Source organism: Aspergillus flavus, chromosome 2, assembly GCF_009017415.1.
Source record: "Aspergillus flavus chromosome 2, complete sequence".
Taxonomy (NCBI): domain Eukaryota; kingdom Fungi; phylum Ascomycota; class Eurotiomycetes; order Eurotiales; family Aspergillaceae; genus Aspergillus; species Aspergillus flavus.
Genome location: NC_092409.1, coordinates 1,991,264 through 2,015,353, shown reverse-complemented (window position 1 = coordinate 2,015,353; position 24,090 = coordinate 1,991,264). Strand labels below are relative to the sequence as shown.

The window sequence follows — 24,090 nt, the reverse complement described above, 5'->3', positions numbered from 1 at the left end:
TAAAGATAGTAAAAAGACCAAGCGAAGTAGTTTTCTGAGAAACAAGAATTAAGATCCAATAGAGAAAAGAACAATGGTCCAGGGGTTGTGCAAGCGCGAAAAGATAAAGAAGGAAATAGTTGTTCTATCTCTTGGCATTCGATGACGGACCTTATTTCCAGACGGGCGCGGGTCGCGTCAGTAATCGCGCCACTCACTCTGTTTAATTTATCACGCGTCCCAGTCTAGATTGCCGTCGCTTGTGGGTTTTGCTTAGTAGCACTGGCGACTGATACTGCGATCACGGCGAGATCGACAAATAACGCAAGTCCAACTTATTCTTATAGGGCCTGTCGCCTAGCCAAAAATTTGTCAAAGGGTGCCCACGGCATAAAAGCCAATAATCCACAACTATTGAGATACATGTGAATGCGTAATGATGGACTCGGATCCGGTCCCTTCATCATCTCCTGCATTCGCGACCCCCGCGCACCCTTTGCGAAAAAACAAATCCAATCTTCTTCTTACGAGGACGTCTATACTGCCAATTTTACTTCCCCCCTCCACCCTTCGGCCCGTTGCTTTCCGTACATTCACCCGGAAACATAACTTGACGATTTCATCATCTGCACTACAGACTCTAGCTACCTTCGTGGGCAAAAATTGCGGGTCAGGATGGCGCGAAGAAGGCCTTGCAGAGCGAGTATTGGACGAAGTGGCTAAAAGCTGGAAAAAGGCTGGAGGAGGTGTCATTGTCGAAGAAGGCAAAGGTGCCTCTCTTAAAACGATTTTACAAACCGTTGAAGGGAATATGAGTGGGGGTAGGGTTGTTGCTGGCAAGACCCCTACAACAGATGGCGTGTCCTTGAGTACGTCTCGGAATAGGGAGAGCATGCACCCCAATCTACATTTGTCTCCCTCTGTAGCGTCGACCCTAGGAGATGGAGAACACGGGGACTCGAACCTTTCCTCTCACCCGAGAAGTTGGATCAAGGTAGTTGATGCATTTGATATTCCACGTCTAACATACAACGCCGACAAGAAATATTTCGAGGTTGCAAAGTCGAAGGCTTCTCTGTTTCCGCAGCCCTCTCATAAGACTGCCTTGTTCCGGGATCGTTATAATGTGATTCACCAGCGCTTACTACGAAATGAATCGTTTCAACTGTCACTAGGCTCTTCTAGCGTACCTTCATTATCCCGATCCTCATCGTCTTTTGCTCCTAATAAATGCTACAAGCTTACTCCAGTCGCAAACCTGCTGGGCAGGAGTGGCACATCACATTTGATTCTTGGCATGCTTTCAGTTTCCCCAACGGGTGATTTGTCCCTTACCGACTTGACAGGGAGTATCGCCTTGGAACTGAGTCATGCACGGATGATACCTGAGAATGGCGCTTGGTTCGCGCCTGGTATGATAGTGCTCGTCGACGGGATCTACGAAGAAGAAGAAAACGTGAAAGGGTCGACCTTGGGTGGAAATACTGGGGTTGGAGGTGCTATTGGAGGTATATTCGTCGGAGTCTCTATTTGTGGACCTCCCTGCGAAAGACGGGAAATGTCACTGGGGACCAAAAGTCGACAGACCACGGGGGAAGTGAGCTCTAGCGGGGGGTTTGGTTGGGTAGACTTTCTGGGGGTTGGAAGCGAACGTGCACGGGGACCTCGTATGAGACATATCCAGGCGAGATGCCTACAGAACTTGCATGGGGGTGCGGATGACTCCCGTTGCATGAAAATAGCAATCATGAGCGAGGTCAACCTTGACCATGTGAAGACGGTGGACGCACTGAAGAGGCTGTTCGGCTTTTATAATGACTTAGCACCGAGAGAACGTCCAATCGTTTTTGTTCTAATCGGGAATTTTGTTCAGAAAGCCATGATCAACGGTGGCGGCCAGGCAGCTGGTATTGAGTACAAGGAATACTTTGACTCGCTCGCTATGGGACTATCTGAATTCCCATCTCTGCTACAGCACTCTACGTTTGTTTTTGTGCCGGGCGACAACGACCCCTGGCCATCTGCCTTTTCAGCTGGTGCTGCTTCTGCTATCCCACGTCAAGCTGTTCCTGAACTGTTCACTTCAAGAGTGAAGCGTGCATTTGCTATGGCGAATGCTGAGTCAGACCGATCTCAGTTATCCGAACCCATTGGCGAAGCTATCTGGACTACGAATCCCTCACGGATCACCCTTTTTGGACCGGTCCATGACATCGCTATAATCCGCGATGACATTTCAGGGCGGCTGAGGCGCAGCGCAGTGAGCATTGGACAGAATGCTGATAGGTCTACAGTAATGGATGAAGGGATGGATAACCAAAAGAGTTCCGTATCACCTGAAGGCTACATTGAGACCCAGACGCCACGAATAGGAGCTGAATCCTATCCGATGCCTTCTGCAGTCAATATGTCGCGAAAGCTAGTCAAAACTATTCTGGATCAGGGCACTATGTCGCCTTTCCCACTCTCGTTGCGACCCGTCTTATGGGACTATGCGTCCTCCTTGCAGCTGTACCCATTACCCTCAAGCTTCATTCTAGCCGATCCTGAAGCGGCGCCTTTTTGTATGACTTATGAAGGATGCCATGTAATGAATCCCGGGAAGCTTATTCCAGAAGGTGACTTGTCTTCCGTGAGGTGGATTGAATATGATGTTTCCAAAAACCGAGGAAAGGTGAGAGAGTTGCGCTACTAGATTCATCAGGATGGGGATAATAAATAATGACCACATCCATATTTGCGCGTCTGGGTTCTTACTTAACTCGTGACAGAGCAAGACTGGACTATGTAGTACATAACTATTGGAACCATGTAACAATTCAATTTCCATCCAATGCTGCGGCTAGATATAAACCTTGCGGGACTTTTTGAGCTGTAGCAGAGGTTGACAGGATCTATGTTTTCTAGTGACGGAAACAAGACGGTGCCGTATGTGTCAAATTTTAAACTCGATGTATTCAACAAAGTGCTAATGACGTTTATAATAATTCAAAAACTAGTCATTGGAAGCAAAATTGCCCGCAAAATTGCCCGTAAACGGCAAAGAATGGATAATAATACAGCATGACAAACGGTGAAACTGAAAGTAAAGAAAGTACAACCCCCCGTAACTAACGCCTTAATTCTGAGAGACTTTGCCATAGGAAGCTAACACAATGCATTAATTTCGTTGATCGAGCTCATAACGGAAATCTCCTTCCAGGATATAGCGCCAGCGAGAATCACTCCTATAATAGGTAGAATCCCAAGGGAAAAAACCGCTGGGTAAGAAGATAAATCATGTAAATCAAATCATTGTACACATAGCTACAATCGCGGCGGTCGCGACACATCCTGAACCCAGGGAGAGACAAAACCGTTAGGAGGAGATAATTCAAAAATACAGTGGCACGTGACGAGGCAATCGAATATGTTAAGAGGTTGAGAAAGCTTTGCGACTCTAATCAATCATAATAATGTCCGCGTTCTGCGTTGTGTCACCAGTCTTGTGCCGAGTACTTGTAGCATTTGGCGTAGGGATCAATGTTGCTGATTCACTGAGCGTGCCTTCAACGTTTCCATTTTCTGCCGTCAACTGTTGACTAAAACTCTTCGAGCCGCTGGCTTTCACTTCGGGAGTCAAACCTGGAGTACTGCTAGCCTCGAAACATCTGTCGAGCTCCGTCAGAAGATTCCCAACTTTGCCAGTCTCAGCGACAACTCCATTACCCAGGCCTCTCCAGCCATCGCCCTTGGAATTATATAACCTTTCTCGAAGCCTCAACTTGAGCTGATCTTGGCTTGATCTTTCCTTAGGGCTGCTTAGCTCTTTCAGTATCCAGACCATGTGACTGAGGTGATGAGTGGCAACTAATTGGAAGCGGAAGCTTTGGCCAGGGTAGTGAATCTGAAATGTCTTCGCGTTACGGACAGTCACTTGCACCCTTAGTGGCTGCCTGTTAGACGGATTCATCAAGATCTGGTCTAGGGCTCGCATTAATGGAAGTGTAAGCAAGAGAAGTTCAGCAACAGTGTCTAGACCCGCGTCTGTGGTGCTGTGATTCAATGTGGATTCAATGGATTTCTGGATGCGACGATGTGGGTTTGGAAATTCAAAAGATAGGCCTAAGCGCAAGTGGAACAATGATTTAGTTCGAGACGCAAGAAAAATAGGATCAAGCTCCATAGAACTTGACGGCATGGATGTTTCGATTTTCAGGGTGGCGAGCAGGTCTTTCTCGGGGCCATAGGCAAAAGTGACATGTGACAGCGACAGAGATCGGGTTTCCATTTTCTTTCGCTGAAGGCACTCGAAAATTGACAAGATGCAATCAAGTCTTTGCAAATTTTCCATGAGTTTGGGTATGACAGGACGACCTGGCGGGGCCAGCAGGCGGATAGCAAAGCCAGTACCTCTCTTTTGGAAAACCAGCGAATGGTCCCTGGTTGAATTCAAAGCGCTGAAAGCTTTGATTGGTATTAATAAATTCCCATAAGCGACTATAGTGGCAACCTTCTTGCAAGGATCTACCCCATGAAACGCGAGGCGGATCGTGCCTTTGGTACGAACCCTACTTTTTAGCCCACTAGGTAAGGCTATCCGGAACACTTCGGGAATATTCGCCGCTTCATAACGCATGAAGATCTCGGGGACTTGAAGGTTTGGTTCAATCACCAGTCGTTGTAGAGGAGGATAGAAGTCAACGGTTTGTAGGTCCGCTAAATAGCGCGCATTGGTATGAACTGCTAATATCCCAGAAAGATAATGCCCCAAATCTGCAAACGAGGGGTAGCCGATATTCTGGTTCACATGAAAGAATGAACCGCTTATAGCCTGGGCTGAACGAAGAGTAGACGAGATATGTGTGCTTGCATCAAAGACTGAATGACTTTCTGCTGTCGTTGTCGTCTGAAGTTGCACCACCCACCAGTTGTCACCGTCCATGCTGCTTGTTGCTGCTACAATCCAGTTACGTTCCCAGAGATGATGCCAGAAAAAAGAAAACCGCAAAACATTGTTCGGAAACAGTCTTCGGAAATCGATCTTTAAACTTCTGGGATTCACTGTTTCGAAGCCCAACATCTTGACGTTCGATTCAATTTCATCTATCGCAGCCATACACCGAAGTCGCGCAACACGCGCCGCTATATCCTCGGCGGAAGATTTGTCAGAGCTGCGATCATTGTCAAGTCGCTCCTGAGCGCTGGGAGTAGCTGATATAATGCTTGCTCCCGACATCGGCTCAATAGAAACACTAAGATGCCTGGACTCCGTAAGTTGGATAGTCAGTCCACAGTCTCCAGGCTCAGTTCTTGTCAATTGAGCCTGCAGGGATAATCTGCCGGCAGAGTAAAGTAGACTTTCGCTTATGATGCAGTAGGCCGAGGAGAGTATGTGAGAAATATGCAGCGCAATGACGCTTCGCAGAATAGACTCCATAGAGAGGCTTTTCGTGTTGAACTCGATCTCTTCGCTGTCGACTTCTTGGCCGTCTCTTATCCAGCGCAAGCCCAAGTTAGGATGCCTGTAGCTATCATTCTCACCGCATATTCTACCGCTCTTGATCCCAATCTCTAGCCAACTTTTAGCTCCAGCTTTTTGCGTCCAATAATGTACAACAAGAGTTCGATGCAAAAGCTCAACCCGCAAGACATCGTACCAGAGGCCTCGTGCCAATTCCATAGCCTGCTTAAAGAGTATGTTGATCTTGTTAGTGAGAACGAGACTATGCAATAAATCGAAACATCCAGAAAGGCCGTTGTTTCGAAGGGCGTCGTTGATCTTGACATCGAATTCGTTGAATATTCGACCCTTAAGATTCGGTGACGATGGGTTGAAGAGAAACCGTATGTCGACAAAATATAACTGAGAAGATTCGTCTTCTTGCCCGATTGAAAGATCAAGTTCAAATTCGTTTGGCACAACAAATGTGACTCGGCCGTCATGGATGCTATATGAATGAAAGGCGCGAGGGACTGAATCGTACAATGCTAATCTCACACTTATAATCCTATTGATTTTCTGCAATCTTTTGAGCGTGTCTTTGCCAGTCAACGATCTAGGCGGTTTATACCCAAGCTAAACATAAACAAGTTAACGTCAATATCAAAATATATTATAAGAAGGATGAAGCGCACATCTGACATGGAAGATACTTTACCCTTGGACAAGACTTCGAGAGCCGTTGTTAAATCCGGATTAGCTACTTGGGCTTGTACCAGATCTCGCTTCATATCACCAATCCCTTGCAGTGCGCCCATGTAGGCCTGGTGACGAGTACGGATAAAGTTTTGAAGGTCAATTAGCTTGCTAACATCAGCTGCTTGTCGGCTCCATTGAGATAAGACAAGGAGTTTGATGAACTCTGCGCGCTTAGCGTGTGCAAAGTCAAGGATCCGTGCTTTCTTCCGTAAATTTTCTGGGCTCTGGTTTCCAAAGGACTTGCCACTGGCGGGCAATTGCAAAGAATTTTGTTCTTGAGGTGAGACTTTGATGTCTGCCATCTCCGTGATCAAGTCGGAAAGATCATTCCAGGATTGTTGCACAGACCTACTGATCAACTTCGAGAATGGGAAAAAGCCTTGCGTTATGTGTGGCAACTCCGGCAACTCCATGGATTTAGTCGATTTAATATTGACCGTAGACGCGTCTTCCGCTTGACTGGGGTCAACCGCATTTTTCGTCATACCATTGATATGAACTCGTCCCACATGTGAGTCGCCAAAGGCGGAATTTCGATTGATATTCGGTGTCAAAGACGGCATACCGTTTCTTGAATCATGAATAGCTGACCCTTGTCCGGCTCCACCAATATTTGTATTATCCATGACGACCCCCGGCATGTCTGGACGCGTAGTGGAGATTTTGTTCTATAAAGCCCTCCCCTCCTTCACCCTCTGCGCAGTAAAGGCGACGGCCTGATGGCGGTGCTTTTTCGGGTTCGAAATAGCGAGTGGGGCAGGAAGGGAAGCAGACGATATATCCTACGTCTGAATCTGGGGTTCAGCGCAATGCCATGTATGCCCATTCGAAGCGGGGGAATATCTCGACTCGGCGGACGTAGCGGTATTCAAAGGTATTTGCGATGGTTTCCCAAGGTCAGGTTTGTCACGCGTGTATATTCAATTGAGCGACGAGGTAAGTCGCAGGGCGCCAAAGAAAGACAGAGATAGAGAGAAAGCCAAGGGCCTTCTCTGGATAATCAACTTGCTTCCAGCTGAGGCAATGACGTTTGCAAATAGGCCAGTCGAAAGCGAATTTGTGACAATTAAGAAAATGCAACTCTTCGGGTTAATGGTCACAGTTAAGATAAAAGGTATTACGGAGCATCTAGGGTCAAGACCGTCTGGGAGATATTAGAGTTGGAAAGCACAAAAGCGGGGAGCTGGAGTGAATCAGAACCAATTTGTACAATACAATCAGAAACTGAGTGACATATGGATATCCAACAGGCCCTATTGAGAGAGAGTTCTAAGGGTGGATCTGATCATATCGGTGCAAACAAAGAGTGAGATTGTAGGTAAGTGAGTTGTTTGAAGATGGAAGCCGGCGCGATGCAATGCGAACGCTGGGGACACGGGAACAGTGGCTACATAAATAGTTGGTGCCTTTGTGCCTTGTGGGGCATAGATACAGTGGCGGAAGTATTGGCTATTCTACACCAAAATCTAGCTATTTACTTACTTATTATTAAATAAAAATAATATACGAGGGTAAAAGTAATTGTTAACATATATAATAAACCTAAACTATAGTCAGCTATAATAAACAATCATTGAAATATATTTACATAGTGAGAGTCTTCATTGGGTCTTATGATTGTAATAATATCTATATCTTTCTTTTCCTCTTGTTCAATAAGAGAGAATCTAATTATGATCCACATTGTACTTCGTTAGTATAGTCCATGAAGCAATAGAATTTACCTAGTGATATGATAATCGTTCTATAATTTTGGATATATATTTATATATCTATTCCAAACGAGTACATTTATTTAATGCAAGTTTAATACTATAGTTTGTTGAATATAGAAGATTGATAGAAACTTCATAGCTCTAGGTCCAATAATTACTAGCAAGACTGTACTATCTGACTAGTATATAGTTACTAACTTACTATGTATTTCTATTAGATCACAAGTATTCATACATAGTTTGGTTGGTGTAAATGTTTATGACAGAGAACTATAAGTAGCAACTATTCCTACATCGGTACTATGATGTATTCTAAATACATTTTTAACTATACCCTGTAAGTTCCTGGGTTACTTACTGGTAGTAGTAGCACTGCAATAGCTATGAGCCAAATACAGTACTGAGATGTTTTGTGGAAGGTACTGGTACTGAAGCTGCCAAGCCTACCTGTTGCTTCCATCCTGATCGGTAAGGTATTGTAATATACTCCGTATAGACATGCGGATAACTTGCCCCTTCAGAGTCGGAAGCTATCGACGCCCAGCTCCATACCTATCACTTGCTGGACTGGGTTTTTCTTCGCCATCTCTGGATATATACGGCAACGGCCATTTTTATATATTGGGTATGGAGCTCAAGGCTTCTTGGACAGGATTTTTATGCATTTACATGTCCGTCTGTTAACTGCAAAGCGGGCACCGAATCTTGCGTTTCCTTGTTAATTCCTTTCACTTTGTACTCACACCAGAAATCACCTCAAGGGCGCTTCTACTCTACAACAAGCAACTACGGGGTAAATAAATATTCTCCGCGTACCTTCTTTTCTTCTAGAAGTATCACACCCCAGCCGTCACCTGACCTTCGTCTAAAGCGAAACTTCAAGGTATGTCTCATCAAGGCATACCTCCTCGTCCATGGCTTTTTCTCACCCTCTCAGTCTGCCTTCTACTTATTGTACTATATCGCTTCACCCCCCCCCTCCCTCCCCGGGTGATTGGAAAGGTGCAGAAGAGCGATTAACCGGAAACCATCTTCGATTACCAATACTTTTTTCGTCCTTAGGATATGAATGTCCATGACTTATCCCAGAAGCAGTATGCGGGAAGATGAAGGGCTGTCGCCTCCGCAGTACCCGGGAGATGATACGCGTCCGACAAGTAGGAAGGAGCTTGCTGGGTGGTATAGCTATAGCTGGGCAGCTGAAGTTTTCACAGTATGTGCCATGGGTATGTACGACGCCGAGCAACGTATCCGACTGAATTTACCTCTGTCAGCTTTCTTTGTGGCTCGTCTAATCTCTGTCTACAACCTAGGCTCTTTCCTCCCTATTACGCTAGAGCAAATGGCTCGAGATCGCGGCGTCCTTCTTTCAGACAAAGTAACTCCATGTCAGGCAACTTGGAAAGCTCCGAAGCAGTTATCGCCACATGAGACATTGAGCCAAACCCTTATCAATGCATTGCGCTATGGTCGAGATGTACCAGGTGCAAGCCAGTGTGTTGTCTACATTTTTGGCGTAGAGGTTAATACTGCTAGCTTCGCCATGTATACATTCTCAGTGAGTGTCTTAGTCCAAGCCGTTCTGATAATATCAATGTCAGGTGCTGCAGACCATGGGACTTATCGAAAAGTCTTCTTGTTGACGTTCGCTCTCGTTGGCTCCATTTCCACAATGTCATTTCTCTCAGTTGTACCAAAGCTCTACCTCCTTGGGGCTCTTTTTGCAATTATAGCAAATACCTGTTTTGGAGCGTCCTTTGTACTCTTGAATTCGTTCCTACCGCTTTTAGTTCGCTACCATCCATCTTTACTTAGGGGCCGCAATGAAATATCCCGTCAGGGTGCAATGGGTGACGATACCTGGGGTAACACTTCCCACGATGTGAATAACGTCACAACTCCATTGCTTCGCTCCGCCCAAGTCGACAATGGAACAATTACAGAGAATGCAGCCCGTGTCTCTCTCGCAGATACATCGCTAGAGTTGGAACTCTCCACGAGAATATCTTCATATGGAATTGGAATTGGTTATATCGGTGCTGTCTTATTACAGATAGTTTGCATTCTGGTTGTCATCAGCACTCATCAAACGACGTTCTCATTGCGACTTGTCCTCTTTGTGATTGGACTGTGGTGGTTTGTTTTCACGATACCGGCAGCACTTTGGCTACGGCCCCGTCCCGGTCCACCACTATCGTGTGCTCAAGACGGAAAACAACACTCATGGCCTGGATATATCATTCATGCTTGGAAGTCACTGGGTCGTACTGTGATTCGGACACGACGCCTGAAAGATATCATGTTATTCCTTGCATCGTGGTTTCTTTTAAGCGATGGAATTGCCACTGTTAGTGGCACAGCCGTTCTTTTTGCTAAAACTCAGCTGGGCATGCAGCCTGCCGCATTGGGTATGATCAACGTTGTCGCAATGCTTGCTGGGGTATTTGGTGCCTTTTCCTGGAGTTATATATCTCGGCTGCTCAATCTTCGCGCATCACAGACTATCATCGCATGCATTATCTTGTTTGAACTTGTACCACTCTATGGCCTTCTTGGATTCATTCCAGCAATTAGAGATTTGGGATTTCTTGGCCTCCAGCAGCCATGGGAAATGTTCCCTCTCAGCATCGTGTACGGTCTGGTTATGGGTGGGCTATCTTCATATTGCCGAAGCTTTTTTGGGGAACTGATACCCCCTGGGTATGAAGCAGCCTTTTACGCCTTGTACGCTATCACCGACAAGGGCTCGAGCATCTTTGGCCCAGCTGTCGTTGGCATAGTCACAGACCGCTATGGGGAGATTAGGCCTGCATTTGTCTTCCTTGCTATTCTGATACTGCTCCCACTGCCGCTCATGCTCCTTGTGGATGTTGACCGCGGAAAAAGGGACGCGCTTGCATTGTCAGCAGAGTTGGAAGGTAGTCAAGAACTCAATGCGCCTACCTATGGAGCGGTGCCTTGTGATCGGAACGATAGTGAAAGCGCTGTAGTGCAGAGTGAGTGATGATTAAAAACATTAGCCCTTCTTACACCAGCATGTACTTGAATGTGATCGGGGTATCATGGGTCGAATAGACAAGAGGTTTGTGCTGTTGTTTCCGTTCCTACTTATCCCATTTCTGTCTCAGACTGCCAACAATAGCACAGGAGCACATTTATGGGCTGTCCTGCAACGTGGTTAGTATGCCGTAGGAGGACAGACGTGTAATATTTTGTCTCATCTCTAGCTAGGGCAGGGGGCAGGAACTGGAGGTCACGGTTTATAGAAACTGGCTACTGAATCAACACGAGAGGTGTTTTTGCGTGTGGTATCTCATGCAGAATACGTGTATATTACGATTAATCCGGAGTATGCGCATAATAAGTGGGATATGAAGCTACGGAGTCCGTTAGGAAATAATGGGCCGAGAAAAGGTAACCCTACCACTATCAGGTAGGTGTCACCTAGTAGTACCACTAGTAGTATTCATTCAACCCACCTGCCAACTGATGGTTGGTCGGCCATGGTTCAACGTAAGTTATAGCTTAATAGTATTTCTATGAGAAACCTATATACTGTAGAACATAGAGATACAATTCCTCGGAGAGAATGCGAAAGAAGAGTGGAAAGGAAGAAAGATAAAAAAAAACCCCCAAAGAAAAGAATAGGTATCTACTCGATAAACGGTTCTAGTACATATGGACATTTTCTCTTGGGATCCTATCCTTGACGCCTTATACTATTTTATACCTATAATTGATATATTGAAAATGCATCATTACTTCTGGCACAATAACATGCTCTAATATGTGATTTTATACACACTTGATACCCACCCCCCCCCCCCCCCCGGGGCCCACCCCATCTTCTCAATAAAACCCATTTCTTGAGTTATATATCAAATACAAACCAAACCAACACCTTCATTTGGCTATCTGATATGGAGAGAATATATGGAAACGCCGCTTTTCCTGGGACTGTGATTGACGAGTAGTATGAATGACCCATGATAAAGGAAGGCAGCAAAGAGGATAAATATCTCTTCAGTAGTTGATTAAATGGCACATTTACAGGATAAAAACATCTGTATCTGAGTGCATGTTGCATGTCAAAGCATTGCTAACTACTCTGTACAGTTACTACCTATAGACTTATGGTTGATCATTGCCCAGCTCAAATACAAGGTTTTTATAAATAAAAAATTATATATATAAGCATAGACACTTCTTATATAATGGTAAGTGTAAATGTAAGTTAAAAATTGTTTTCCTTGATACAAAAAGGTAACATTGGAACTACTTGGTCTTGGATATGTATGGACTCTGGTATATGTATACAATAATATAGTGAGCTAAAGTATATCCCCACTTCCAAGCATTCCACTCGTTACACCAGCAGCTGATGAATGGTAGTGATTTTCATTCCCTCCCTTAGGACACAAGGCACATACAGAGCTAGAAAGCAATAACTGTATGTCTCACTTGTCAATTAGCTAATACTTACTTCGTAGGCCAGCAGCAAACCAATATGTCCTGAAATCTCCTACGGATAATAACAATAAAAACACTATTTTAAAATCACCGGATCCATGGGTGAGAGGTTAGGTGAAATACTCAGAAGTGGCGTCCCCAGTATTGCCCAGCGGCCACTATTGAGGTGCCGCCGCACTATGGGGCGCTTCCCGACGCTAGTAGTTAGGGTGGTACCTGAACTTCTTACAGGTAGTCAGTCCCTTGCTGTGTGTCCATTCGAGGCGGGCCCCAACAGACCAGTCAGGTTGCCCAGACACCAGCTGACTGCAGAAAGAACAAACTGTCCTTAACTCCTTCCCATACAAAGCCCACTACTTAACTAGGCTTTACCTATTCACCTCCCACTCCTTCCCATCTTTTTCTTTTTAAACCCTCGTTGCATCTTGATTAATTAAACAATCCCCCTCTGTTCGTTGTCTTCTGACAGAGGAAGATTGGGAAGTGCAGACGTCACTTGCTGCTTTCTTTCAAAGGGTACTACTAGTATTCTCCATACCCTGCTGTCCCCATAGACAGTACAGCGCGTCATCCTTTGGATATTGTCACACTTGACAAATTCGCGACACCATGCGGACTTTCGCACCTTGGATCTTGAGCCTTCTAGGGGCTTCTGCTGTAGCTTCTGCTGCCGATGCGACTGCCGAAGCTCCCTCCGATGTGGTCTCGCTCACCGGGGACACATTCGAAACTTTCGTCAAGGAGCATGACCTAGTTTTGGCCGAGTTTTTTGCTCCCTGGTGTGGCCATTGCAAGGCTCTCGCTCCGAAATACGAGCAGGCCGCCACTGAGTTAAAGGAAAAGAACATTCCGCTGGTCAAGGTTGATTGCACCGAGGAAGAGGCTCTTTGTAGGGACCAAGGTGTTGAAGGTTACCCCACGCTGAAGATTTTCCGTGGCCTTGACGCTGTTAAGCCTTATCAGGGAGCTCGTCAGACCGAGGCGTAAGTGTCACCTGTTTGTTAGCCTTGCTCAAATAATATTGACGCTAGTATCATAGGATTGTTTCATACATGGTCAAGCAGTCACTACCTGCTGTGTCCCCTGTCACCCCAGAAAACCTCGAAGAGATCAAGACTATGGACAAGATTGTCGTTATTGGTTATATCGCGTCTGACGACCAGACTGCCAATGATATATTCACCACTTTTGCCGAGTCACAGAGAGACAACTACCTCTTCGCCGCCACAAGTGATGCATCGATCGCTAAGGCAGAAGGTGTTAAGCAACCTTCGATTGTTCTCTATAAAGACTTCGATGAAAAGAAAGCTACTTATGATGGAGAGATTGAACAGGATGCCCTCCTCAGTTGGGTCAAGACTGCCAGTACCCCCTTGGTGGGCGAGCTGGGCCCAGAGACTTACTCCGGATATATAACGGTATGTCACAAGACACAATCTCAATATCGCTTCACAACGTTTAGTAAATAATCATGAGTTTCTGACATGGGTTTGGTTAAGGCTGGCATTCCACTGGCGTACATTTTCGCCGAAACCAAAGAAGAGCGTGAGCAGTTCACCGAGGAGTTCAAGTCCATCGCCGAGAAACACAAGGGTTCCATCAATATTGTCACCATTGACGCCAAGTTGTACGGCGCTCATGCAGGCAATCTCAACCTTGACCCCTCCAAGTTCCCTGCATTCGCTATTCAAGACCCTGAAAAGAACGCCAAGTATCCTTATGACCAGTCGAAGGAAGTCAAGGCCAAGGATATCGGTAAATTCATCCAAGACGTTCTTGATGATAAAGTAGAGCCAAGCATTAAGTCTGAGGCTATTCCTGAGACTCAGGAAGGTCCGGTTACTGTTGTTGTCGCGCATTCCTATAAGGATCTCGTCCTTGACAACGAGAAGGACGTCCTTCTCGAATTTTATGCGCCATGGTGCGGACACTGCAAGGCGTAAGTTTTCCCCCTCTTTCTCTACAACGAATTATATCCACTCTCGCTTGCGAATACCCAATTAAACCTTGAATAGCCTTGCCCCGAAGTACGAGGAACTTGCAAGCCTTTACAAGGATATTCCTGAAGTTACCATCGCCAAAATTGACGCAACGGCCAACGATGTCCCCGACTCCATTACAGGATTTCCTACTATTAAGCTCTTCGCTGCCGGCGCCAAGGACTCCCCAGTTGAATATGAAGGCTCTCGCACGGTGGAGGATCTCGCCAACTTTGTCAAGGAGAATGGCAAGCACAAGGTCGATGCTCTTGAAGTTGATCCGAAGAAAGAACAGGAGAGTGGCGATGCCACCGAGACTCGGGCCGCTTCTGACGAGACCGAAACTCCTGCTGCTACTAGCGATGACAAGTCTGAGCATGATGAATTGTAAATTTCATTTGGCCTGATAGTTTGATCCATATTTATGTGAATTCTTGTATTCTACCAGCAGTTTGAGCAATCGCAGCTACTTCCGGCTTAGGAAACTGTTGTTCTATCCTACGCGCAAGCTTCTCGCGCGCTCGCAGCTCAGCCGTACTAAACCTGAACCTTCTTGGCTCAATTTTTGGGTAGATTTTTAAACCCCCCTCTTATACTTTGGAAAAGCTGGGGAAACAACTTGTCAGTTGTGTACCCTAACGCATGACTTTAAAGTTACCTTTAAAGACTGTAAATCACCGTAATGGGTCCGATACACTCTAGTTGAGTATAGTAACTCCTCATGCTATACTCGATAGGTTACTAGTTATCACCGTCTACTGAAGTTCTGGCACCGCTGAGCTGTGTTCCACTGTTCCTATCTTGCATGCCGGTTCTTAATGGCCAAGCCAGCTGTCCCGTACTCTCCATAACACCGGTGAGCATTGGGAAGGGCTCAAAGCTCACCCCTATGCATATTAGTTATTGGCATCAAGAGATTCCCTGTGTAATCTCTCTAGATATCGAGGGCTGCCTCAGAGAACGACATTCAGAAATGTTTAGGGGGAGGTAGCAAGATTGCCTCGCGATTGAAGTGTATAATGCAAGGCCTACGATCTACTATATAGCACGCCAAAGGGGGAAAAATGTTAAAAGCTTTAAAGGTGTAGATTACAATTCTAGTACATGTCGAAACCGAACATGTATGCACAAGAACTCCAAGCGACGCCGAGGAACGTTGATCATGACCTCACATAATTTGTATCCTGCTCCCAATAGGTAGAACAAAAGCACCAAAGCTGGCATCGTTTGAGTTAACTCCACACGTTTAGCTCGCTGTCTCTGCGGCTGCTAGAGCTTCGAGGGCATCGGTATCATCATCAAACTCATCTGTATTTTGGAGCTCCAAGGGCTGCGTGATCATGTCAGCCAACTCTGGGGCTCGAGATTCAGATCGCTTTGCAACAGAGTCTGCTAGTTTGTCAACGGAGGCGGAGGGGCTTTGAATAGTAGCGAGAGGGGTGGTAGTCTTTGTTTTCGAAGTCAGGCTCCAATCAATGGCCTCATCTGGACCGTAACGTTCAGCCAGCCACTCGTTACATTTTTTAAAATGTCCATTGGTGAACTAATTACAAATCTTTGTCAGTTGTACTCAGAGAGAAGGGTGGAGCCAATGCCACACAAAAGATATGAGGAGTTTATACTCACAAAGCCCCTGGATGCACTGAGTGGGCTAGGATGAACCGATTGAAGTACGTAATGCTTCTGTCGGTTAATACCTGCCACACGCTTCCCAGCGGGTGTACCCCATGCAAGAAAGACAACTCCGTGAGATCGCACTCTAGCTACAATGTCAATTGCTTTCTGTGTAAACCGTTCCCATCCTTTGTTTGAGTGACTAGCAGCTTGGTGTGCACGGACTGTTAGACAGGTATTAAGAAGCAATACTCCACGCTCAGCCCATGGTGTCAGAAGCCCTCCTTTGTTAGGTGGTCGTTGAAAGGACGGGTAGTCATTTTTGATACCTGTGTAGATATTGACTAGGGAGGGAGGAGCTGGAGTCGGAGGTCGAACAGAAAATGCTAAGCCATGAGCCTGGTTATGATTGTGATAGGGATCTTGTCCGACAATCACCACTTTCACCTTGTGAAGGGGCGTATGGCGAGACCTAGGGCAGCGTAAGTATACTTGTACCATCAGAAATGACCATACCGGCACTGTACCAGGAATATATTTCGTTCTCCGGCGGAAACATTTTGACTCCCGATTGCTTTTCTTTTTGGAGGAAACCTTTCAACGCTAGAAACTCAGGTGTCACCAATTCCTCTTTCAGCTGAGCCAGCCAACTCTCATCCAATGTGTCGATCTCAAGCTGTAGGAGCTTCCTCTGTTCCGGGGTCAACGACGCTACCCATCCTTGCTTATTGAAGCTGGACGAGCAAGACGTTGATTTAGGTTCAACTGTCTTCACCTTGGGAGGACCGAAGAAGGATGTGATACTACCATTCTTGGGCTTCTTCGCATCGACGGGTGAGGTAGTTAAATGACTAGCACTGCGCTTTTGGCCTGCTGGACTTGACATGTTGTGTGTGTGTGTGTGTGTGTGTGTGTGTGTGTTTGGGGGTTAGGGGGGCAATCGACTCGTCCTTAGGCCGTAGAAAACAGAGACCAATTGTGGCTGTGAAGTTGTACGGTAAGAATTGGAGAGCGCGATGACAACAATGGTGATGTCAATCGGATAAGAGAGTCATATAATACGAAACACCGTTGCATGCGCGCAGGATATAGAGCTGAAGTATGCTGGACTACTGATGGTTTAACCAACAATCTGGACGCAACGCGTCAAGAATCGCGTAGACTGACGCGTGACTATAATCTATTCTCGATATGGTAAAAGAGCCAACTAGCCCCGAGTGCGGAATTAGTCCACGGGCATTTTTACAGCAATACGGAGTATTGTACATTGTATTGGATTTGGATACATCCTTAAAAGTAAATACATTACTAGACTGGATCATCTCGAAAACCTACCTAACCAGAATCAGTGGCACTGGTACATAGTCGGGATTGATTAGATAGTACGACATCTACGGTAGATTCTCCGACACATACGGAGTACTCCGTCCTCCGTTAGTAACTAATTCGAGAATCTTTACGAAGTACTTGATTGAAGTCGTCCCATAGTTGGTACCACTAGTACGTACTACTAGGTACCGTGTATTCTGCGTCCCAAACCCAAGTATAGTGACTAACCTCTTTTGGATACTTGGTCTACACCCCGGCCGTGACGGGACTCAGTACTACGTAGTTGGTGGCTAGACTTTGACCTAAAATCAGTTCGAACCAATCATCGGAATGGAGAAAGCGCAATGGCTACTATTGCATATCATCATCGCTCTACTTGACGCACTACATGCCACTTCATAGAATCATTGTACGGAGTACTACCTATATTTTTGAAGTTCCTGATCTATGTCACTGGTACACAACCTTACGAAATGGAACTGACGTGGCTCGCTGACACACCCCAATCGCGGCGTCGCACCAGAGCCTTGAGGGCGTGTGCCCATTGCCAAAGAAGAAAGGTGCGTCTATGCGTGCATGGGTTTCATGGCATGTGAGGAAAGTCGATTGAAGTAGCAACTGGGCTCGACTAAATGTGTGAAAAGAAACGCTGTCGTCATTTAGGTACATGCAGCACCCAAGACCAACATCAACCTACCTGTCTGATCGAACAAAATGAGCCCGATGTTACAAAACACTCATCAATTAATCCACCGACAACTGGATTACAACTCAATCCAAGGAACTTTCACCCTATTTCTCCAGATTTCCACCGGACAGAGCGCTTTGTGGGAGATCTTAATCCGGAAGCCGTGATTCGGGAAAGACTGGACGTCTCATGTGAAAGTCAACTTCGAGACAGAATCGGACTCTGGATCAGCTCACCAGCTACATACAGCAATGCAGAAAGCAGAGAAACAGTTGCTGATGCAGATACTACTGCCCCAGGAAATCCATCTGAACCTCTCGGGCCACAATCTGTGGCAAAATTATTACACCAGCGGTACGCAAATGCCTTGAAAGCTTGTGAGCGCCTCCCTCTTTCGACACGAGATCGCTTGATTCCTATTTATTTCTCCAGGGTTAATCATATTTTACCACTTGTCAATAAGGATTCGTTCCTTCTTGCCTATTCTGAGGGGATGACATCAGCGTTTCTAGAGAGGGCTATATGCCTTGTTGCTGCGAAAGACCGAACGGCCTATCCTTGGCTTCGGCTGGCCACAAGTGGGCCTGTCATGACGCCACGCCAGTTCTGCTCTGAATTGTACAGAGGCCTTGTAGTCGCTCTCAATGAAGGGCTTGAAACTGACCGAGTTACTCGTATCCGCACTTTGGCGCTGATGTCCTTGCATTGTGAGGGCTATGAAGGGGCAGAAGCCGCCTCCATGCACCTTTGTCAGGCGATTCACCAGGCTCAGACGGTCGGCTTGCATCTTGACCGTCCTGGCCAAGTACCAGGGGACTCCTTAACAGGCCTTTTTTGGTGCTTGTGGACGTTAGACAAGATGCATGCTTGCATAGGCGGTCGTCCTGTTCTCTTCGCAGACCGGGACATTGGTATTGAGAAGCCCGGGTTAAAACCCTCCCATGCGAGGACTGCATTTGATGCTTGGTTTGCAATTTCCGATTTACTCGCCCATGTGATTTCATTCTATAGGCCAACTTCAGATCATACAGTAGGGTGGGAGGCCGGGTTTCCAACTTTCGAAGAAATTATGGGCGATAATGTTCGCGAGGATCTGGACTTTGTTACTCTTGGTGGGTACTAATTTTCATCAAACTTAGCTCTCTCGGCCAGCCCATTACTGTGTCTTTTCTTGCTCACTAAGTCAAATGAGAAACTAGGCTTCCTCGAGCTTTTTTACCATGCCGTTGCCATCCTTTCATGCAGATACAAGTTGACCGGTCGCACTGATGGCTCCAAACCTTCATATATACGGCAGGGTCTTTCTGCTATTCGAATACAATCCATCGTAGCCACCGAATGCTCCCAGGATCTCCCTCCAATTCCCATTGTTCCATATGCGCTCACACTATCTATGGGTGTGTCGTATCAGCAGTTTCGCTCGAGCAAGCTTATTACCCATTTCGATCGGGCCAAAGCTAGCTTGGAAGCTTGCTGTACACTTCTAGAAGCCTTAGGGATCTCCTGGTGTTCTGCAGAAGCAATGGCACGGCTAGGGCGAAAAGCCCTACACCAGATTGATGGGTTAAACCTTGGTATCCACAACCCTAGACAAGCTCACAGGCAGTCGCCGACGCCTGGCAGCACGCTCATTAACCCTACAAACGCACAAAGTGCTGCGCCGGTCTTACCGCTCTCATCTTATCAGCGCGATGACCATCCACTTGCTGACGTGTCTGCTACCCAACAAATTCCCTCACCTCACGGATCGTTGGTCCCTCCAGAGAATAACATGCAAGTTTATGAGACCGATGGGTTCGCCGATATTGACGTGCTTTTTGGTGACTTCTTAGATTTGTCTTTACCTACAAACTTCTGGGATCCGGTTTTCTTGCCCTGACCAGCAGCATAGGGGAACGTGATGTTACTTTGTAAGAAAAGTATGTGGGAAGGACTGCACCAATAGTGCCTGTCTTGGGAAGTGTTGCTGGGTGGACGATTTTACGATTTCTCATCCGCAGGAAAGCCTTTCGGATCAGAGGCAATGCCGATCGTCATTAACGACTGGGTCTAAGGCTTCCCTTGCTTTTCAGTGTTTCCCAGCGACAGGTGGTTGCCTATTCCGATACGAACTTCCCTTGCCTTATCTTGCCTTAAAAGACATTTTTGAAGAGGCTATCAAATCTTTTGTTAGTAGATGAATTCCAATGCCTGTACTTCATGCACCGTCCATGAAGTTCTCGGACGTCCATGATCGGTGATCCCGGTCGGCACTTCACCCAGTTCTAATACGAATCATGGTGCGGGTCGACGGCAGTTGACTAACTCTTCTTGGGGATAGGGTGTCCAGGAGCAGAGGTAGAAAGAGGGCTAATTGACTACCTCTGAGTCCTAACGATTCATGTTGCCACTAGATATTGTGCTTCATGATTCCCAGGGAGACAATCTTGAGCTTGAGTGGGGATCTTTTACATATAGAAAGTAACAACTGCATAAACAGTGATAATGTAGTCAAAATTATCGCTTCGCCTTTTCGTCCTTCGTTCATGTATATATTCTTTGCCTTTAATCACGGAAAGTTTCTAAGAATAAGCGATTTTTTGGCAGTATTACTATAGGTATGCATTTGTGTTTCTCATCACGGCTACCTATCCGACATTGTTCGATCTTCTCCCGCCTCTCTCACTCACTATGTACCGTCTCTCTTTTACCTAATGAAACTTATTTAACGGGTGGGAGATTCATGAACTACTGATGATAGTGATAAACAATGGTAATAATAAGTGCTTAATAAAAGTAGAGGTTTCTCTTTCGCATTGGTAAATGACACTAGGCAAAGAAACGATAAAAAGGGGAGAGAAAGGTTCCCATCTCAGTTTACGGCTGATCCTTATTACTCAAGAGTACATGTTCATTACATGGATCTCCTAGTTTGGCATTTCATAAAATTAGCTCTATAGCAGTCTACAAAAGGTTAGACTAGTATGTACCAAAGAATACTGCCGTGGTGCAAAGGCGTTTGATTGGGTCCTTCCCCTGAAATCCACCTCGTCCCCTCACCCCTGTGGGAACAGCTCTGGCAGGCTGGCAGCAGTGTCACAGCACATTATCCTCTCGTCTTTAAATCCCCACCTATTCATTGTTTTAATCTAATTTAATTTTTCTTTCTGCCTCTTCATTCTTTGATTCTGAGTTGCCACTGTTTAAAAGCACAATCTTCACATTGTCCCATGCCGTTTGACTTTTTATTTCCCACTTCATTACGCGGGTGAAGTATATGTTATCAGTTTGCACTAGTTCAATATCCAACTGTATTCGTCACATCTTGCATTGCATTCACCTAAGAAAACTGCGGAGAAAGTTGATTTGCACCCAGCTACTAGCCGGTGAGGTTTATTACTAGGGTTTATATATCTCAGCGTCTTTGGATTACACGCAGTGACCTGAGTAGTTCTTATACAATCTCTGGAGTCTGCTCTCTCTTCCTCTCTTCCCTCTCTTGCGATTGTTTCTGGTCGTGAAAGCACCGTTTTTGGCGACTACGATGCGCCCTGGAGCTTGAATGTGTGAATTTGACGTGGAAAATACGGCATATTACTCAATAGAGAAGTGGCCCAGTGTGCTACCTGTGGTATCATGTGGAGATAGAGATACACACATTTCTCCGGAGCCACCCGCGCTGAAAGAATAAAGAGTTTGGTGGATAATCGTGCTCAAGGAGTCCCTGCTGGACCCTAACCTAGCATTCATGGCTCTCATTTCCAAATCGCAACAGCAACGGACTTCCGCCACTGACGCAGAAATAAGGGCAAAACATAAGTCAGAATATAGCAAAGACATTAGTCGAGTACCGATCCATCCAATTTCTCAACTACAAGGACCTTTCGAGGAATCAATTGTTGAAGCTACCGAAAGCACTGGAAGCGAACGGTTGGTTGGGCTTGACGCACAATCCCGGCGTAGAGACCTGCTAGAGAGCATCGAATATAAACGACTGTGCGGACGAAAATGGCTCCAAAGGCCCGGAGAAAGGCAAGTAGTTAACACGCCTTCATAAAGCACAACCCTCTATCTTCTGGTCAACGCGCAAACTGACCAGTCTTAGGTATCATCCGATTTGGAAGCTTATCGCTCAAATATCCTTCGGCATCCATCTTCTAGTTAAGAGGCTCGCTAAGTCCGACTTTGAAGTTTTAAAAATACTTCAAAATCATGTGGATGAGTTGGATGGTTTTCTTGGAAGGTCAACAGAGGACTTTCTTTTGATTCAGGTCGATGTGCGCACACGAATTCAATACCTTAATCTTCCCCTTCAGAACTTGGTGGTCTTTGACGAGATGTTGCAAGACCGCAACTTCCGCCTAACCATGATTGACTATAATTTAAAGATCGAACATGCTATTGAACGATTCGCTGCCGCCATTGAAGACGCACTGAAAGATGTGCAGAAGGGAAAGGAGGCGATTGGGGTTTTGTGGCGGTATCTGAAACAGTCTGCAGAAGAATATGGACCACTGTCCAGTAATTTGTTAGCCATTTACAAAGCCATGCTAGCAAATACAGAGGGTTGGAATGTAGCATTCTCGAATCTCCGCCGTCAAGGGGTTGCGCTCCAATCCGCACTGTCTCAGCTGTGTCTGGCGATCACCGAATTGCAAAGGCGTGTAGGCATAGCGAGCAGAAAAGAGGCCGTAAGTACAAGACTGACCATTTTCCACTTTTACTTAGCCTTAAGTTAGATTTCTGACGAAGAGCAGGTGTCTTTGACACGGACTGCGACTGCACCGCCCCGAGACAGGTCAATCAGAGAACGACTATTCAAGAAGCGGGCATCGACCATACTCCCAGGCCTCTCGAGCTCAGAAAAGCCACTGCCAAGTGACCCGTTCTTAACAAATGTAATAGACGCCCGGCCTGAGGCGCCTCTATCTAAGCAGGTTGAATGCCTCAGGGTCACGCGAAAAAGTGCCCCGAATCTTCGAGCGTTGCATGGCTCTCAGAGCTACGAAGGGCATATCGCTATTTCAGATGGAGCGGAATGTGGGAATCTTGTCGCACATGGCTCTATTCCAACCACGCTTGTGCCGAGAATTCAAAGGAACTTGAGTAGGAGATTGTCGAAGGCTGTACCTACTAGTAAGAAGTTTAAAGGAGAAAATGCTGGAATAAAAGGATCTCGACCCGCTACTGCCCCTAGTAGGGGGTTGAGGTCCCGAAGCATTTCCTTGGAACAGTTGAAGGGCTTCTGGAGATTGAAGAAAGACCAGCAGTACGAGCAGCAAGATATAGTAGGGCCACCACCCATACCACTGCCAACTCGGCCTTACACTGCCCAAGGATCAGCGAAACGAGAAACTATGCTAAACCAGTTCTTGCATCATTTCAAGTCAGATAGGGTGATTGATGCTTGGGAGGACACAATTCAGAAAGAGAGCGCCGTCCGTCATCCTTCGCAGAGAAGGAAGGATGAGCCTTACAGCAAGTTTCGTGCGATATCAACAACGCCTGGGACGTCCGCAGAGCTTCAAACAAAGCTTTTTGAAAGCGACTTGGAGAGATCAATGTCCTGGTTTCAGGAACACCCATCACAGAACACATATTCGCTAAAACCAAGACGTGATGTTGCACCTAGAATCCACGTTGTTTCGGTCCATATGACACTAGGGGAAGACGAAGGATGCTGCGTCAACAATACCCACGATAACGATATAACAAAGACAGACACACAGTCGACCGTAACAGCCCTACCGTCTGTACCACCTCCATAAGTAGGCTGCATGAGTGTGAATCCCTGTCCTTGCAGCAGCTGACCTCCCATGTCAAACACCGAATGCTAGGGGATGCGACTTGGAGACCTTTTCAAGAGTGGGAGCGCTACGCTCTCAGCTGATTTGAGCACGACTAAAGACGTTACATTGTCAAAATAACCTATGTGATGCTGTTCTTTCCGAAAGGGCCGATATACTTTCTTCTTTCCTTCATTCTCAGATGTAGTATGTACGGGATGTTAACGAGCAGTCAACTTCAGATGTCTTGCGGTCAATGTCTGTTAGAGCATAGAATGGCGCAAACCGTACACTGAGTTATTTGGCATTACTTGTACAGCTATGTAATATAACAAGAGATCAGCCCTGCTGCTTTTTCAGACCAGATCTT

General features: G+C 46.2%; 7 protein-coding genes across 7 annotated transcripts; 5 read left to right on the top strand and 2 right to left on the bottom strand.

The window, feature by feature from the left end:
• Positions 1 to 415: 415 nt before the first annotated feature.
• On the top strand, positions 416 to 2,674 carry F9C07_10092 (putative DNA polymerase epsilon subunit B; the record flags this gene model as incomplete). Its single annotated transcript, XM_041284645.2, has 1 exon — positions 416 to 2,674. The coding sequence occupies one exon, from the start codon at positions 416 to 418 to the stop codon at positions 2,672 to 2,674; it is 2,259 nt and encodes a 752-aa protein (XP_041142504.2).
• A 405-nt stretch (positions 2,675 to 3,079) lies between these two features.
• F9C07_1211507 (mediator of RNA polymerase II transcription subunit 14) lies at positions 3,080 to 7,121 on the bottom strand. The gene is made up of 2 exons (XM_041289502.2): positions 6,097 to 7,121; positions 3,080 to 6,037 (listed from the first exon to the last, which is right to left on the bottom strand). Exons 1-2 carry the CDS (start codon positions 6,799 to 6,801, stop codon positions 3,419 to 3,421), a joined length of 3,324 nt encoding a protein of 1,107 aa, XP_041142503.1. The 5' UTR covers positions 6,802 to 7,121; the 3' UTR covers positions 3,080 to 3,418.
• Positions 7,122 to 8,752: 1,631 nt separating this feature from the next.
• Positions 8,753 to 11,147, top strand: F9C07_1210363 (autophagy-related protein 22-2). The gene is made up of 2 exons (XM_071507765.1): positions 8,753 to 9,101; positions 9,189 to 11,147. Exons 1-2 carry the CDS (start codon positions 8,945 to 8,947, stop codon positions 10,877 to 10,879), a joined length of 1,848 nt encoding a protein of 615 aa, XP_071363681.1. The 5' UTR covers positions 8,753 to 8,944; the 3' UTR covers positions 10,880 to 11,147.
• A 1,487-nt stretch (positions 11,148 to 12,634) lies between these two features.
• On the top strand, positions 12,635 to 15,378 carry F9C07_2277232 (thioredoxin-like domain-containing protein). Its single transcript, XM_041289493.2, has 4 exons — positions 12,635 to 13,328; positions 13,385 to 13,763; positions 13,845 to 14,284; positions 14,361 to 15,378. Exons 1-4 carry the CDS (start codon positions 12,955 to 12,957, stop codon positions 14,713 to 14,715), a joined length of 1,548 nt encoding a protein of 515 aa, XP_041142501.1. The 5' UTR covers positions 12,635 to 12,954; the 3' UTR covers positions 14,716 to 15,378.
• F9C07_2277231 (putative uracil DNA N-glycosylase Ung1) lies at positions 15,379 to 16,859 on the bottom strand. Its single transcript, XM_041289492.2, has 3 exons — positions 16,466 to 16,859; positions 15,951 to 16,410; positions 15,379 to 15,867 (listed from the first exon to the last, which is right to left on the bottom strand). Exons 1-3 carry the CDS (start codon positions 16,822 to 16,824, stop codon positions 15,571 to 15,573), a joined length of 1,116 nt encoding a protein of 371 aa, XP_041142500.1. The 5' UTR covers positions 16,825 to 16,859; the 3' UTR covers positions 15,379 to 15,570.
• A 641-nt stretch (positions 16,860 to 17,500) lies between these two features.
• Positions 17,501 to 20,097, top strand: F9C07_1210276 (fungal-specific transcription factor). The gene is made up of 3 exons (XM_071507764.1): positions 17,501 to 17,827; positions 17,912 to 19,067; positions 19,155 to 20,097. The coding sequence occupies exons 1-3, from the start codon at positions 17,741 to 17,743 to the stop codon at positions 19,832 to 19,834; spliced, it is 1,923 nt and encodes a 640-aa protein (XP_071363680.1). The 5' UTR covers positions 17,501 to 17,740; the 3' UTR covers positions 19,835 to 20,097.
• A 1,020-nt stretch (positions 20,098 to 21,117) lies between these two features.
• Positions 21,118 to 23,984, top strand: F9C07_1210113 (uncharacterized protein). The gene is made up of 3 exons (XM_071507763.1): positions 21,118 to 21,966; positions 22,040 to 22,625; positions 22,692 to 23,984. The coding sequence occupies exons 1-3, from the start codon at positions 21,683 to 21,685 to the stop codon at positions 23,700 to 23,702; spliced, it is 1,881 nt and encodes a 626-aa protein (XP_071363679.1). The 5' UTR covers positions 21,118 to 21,682; the 3' UTR covers positions 23,703 to 23,984.
• Positions 23,985 to 24,090: the final 106 nt, after the last annotated feature.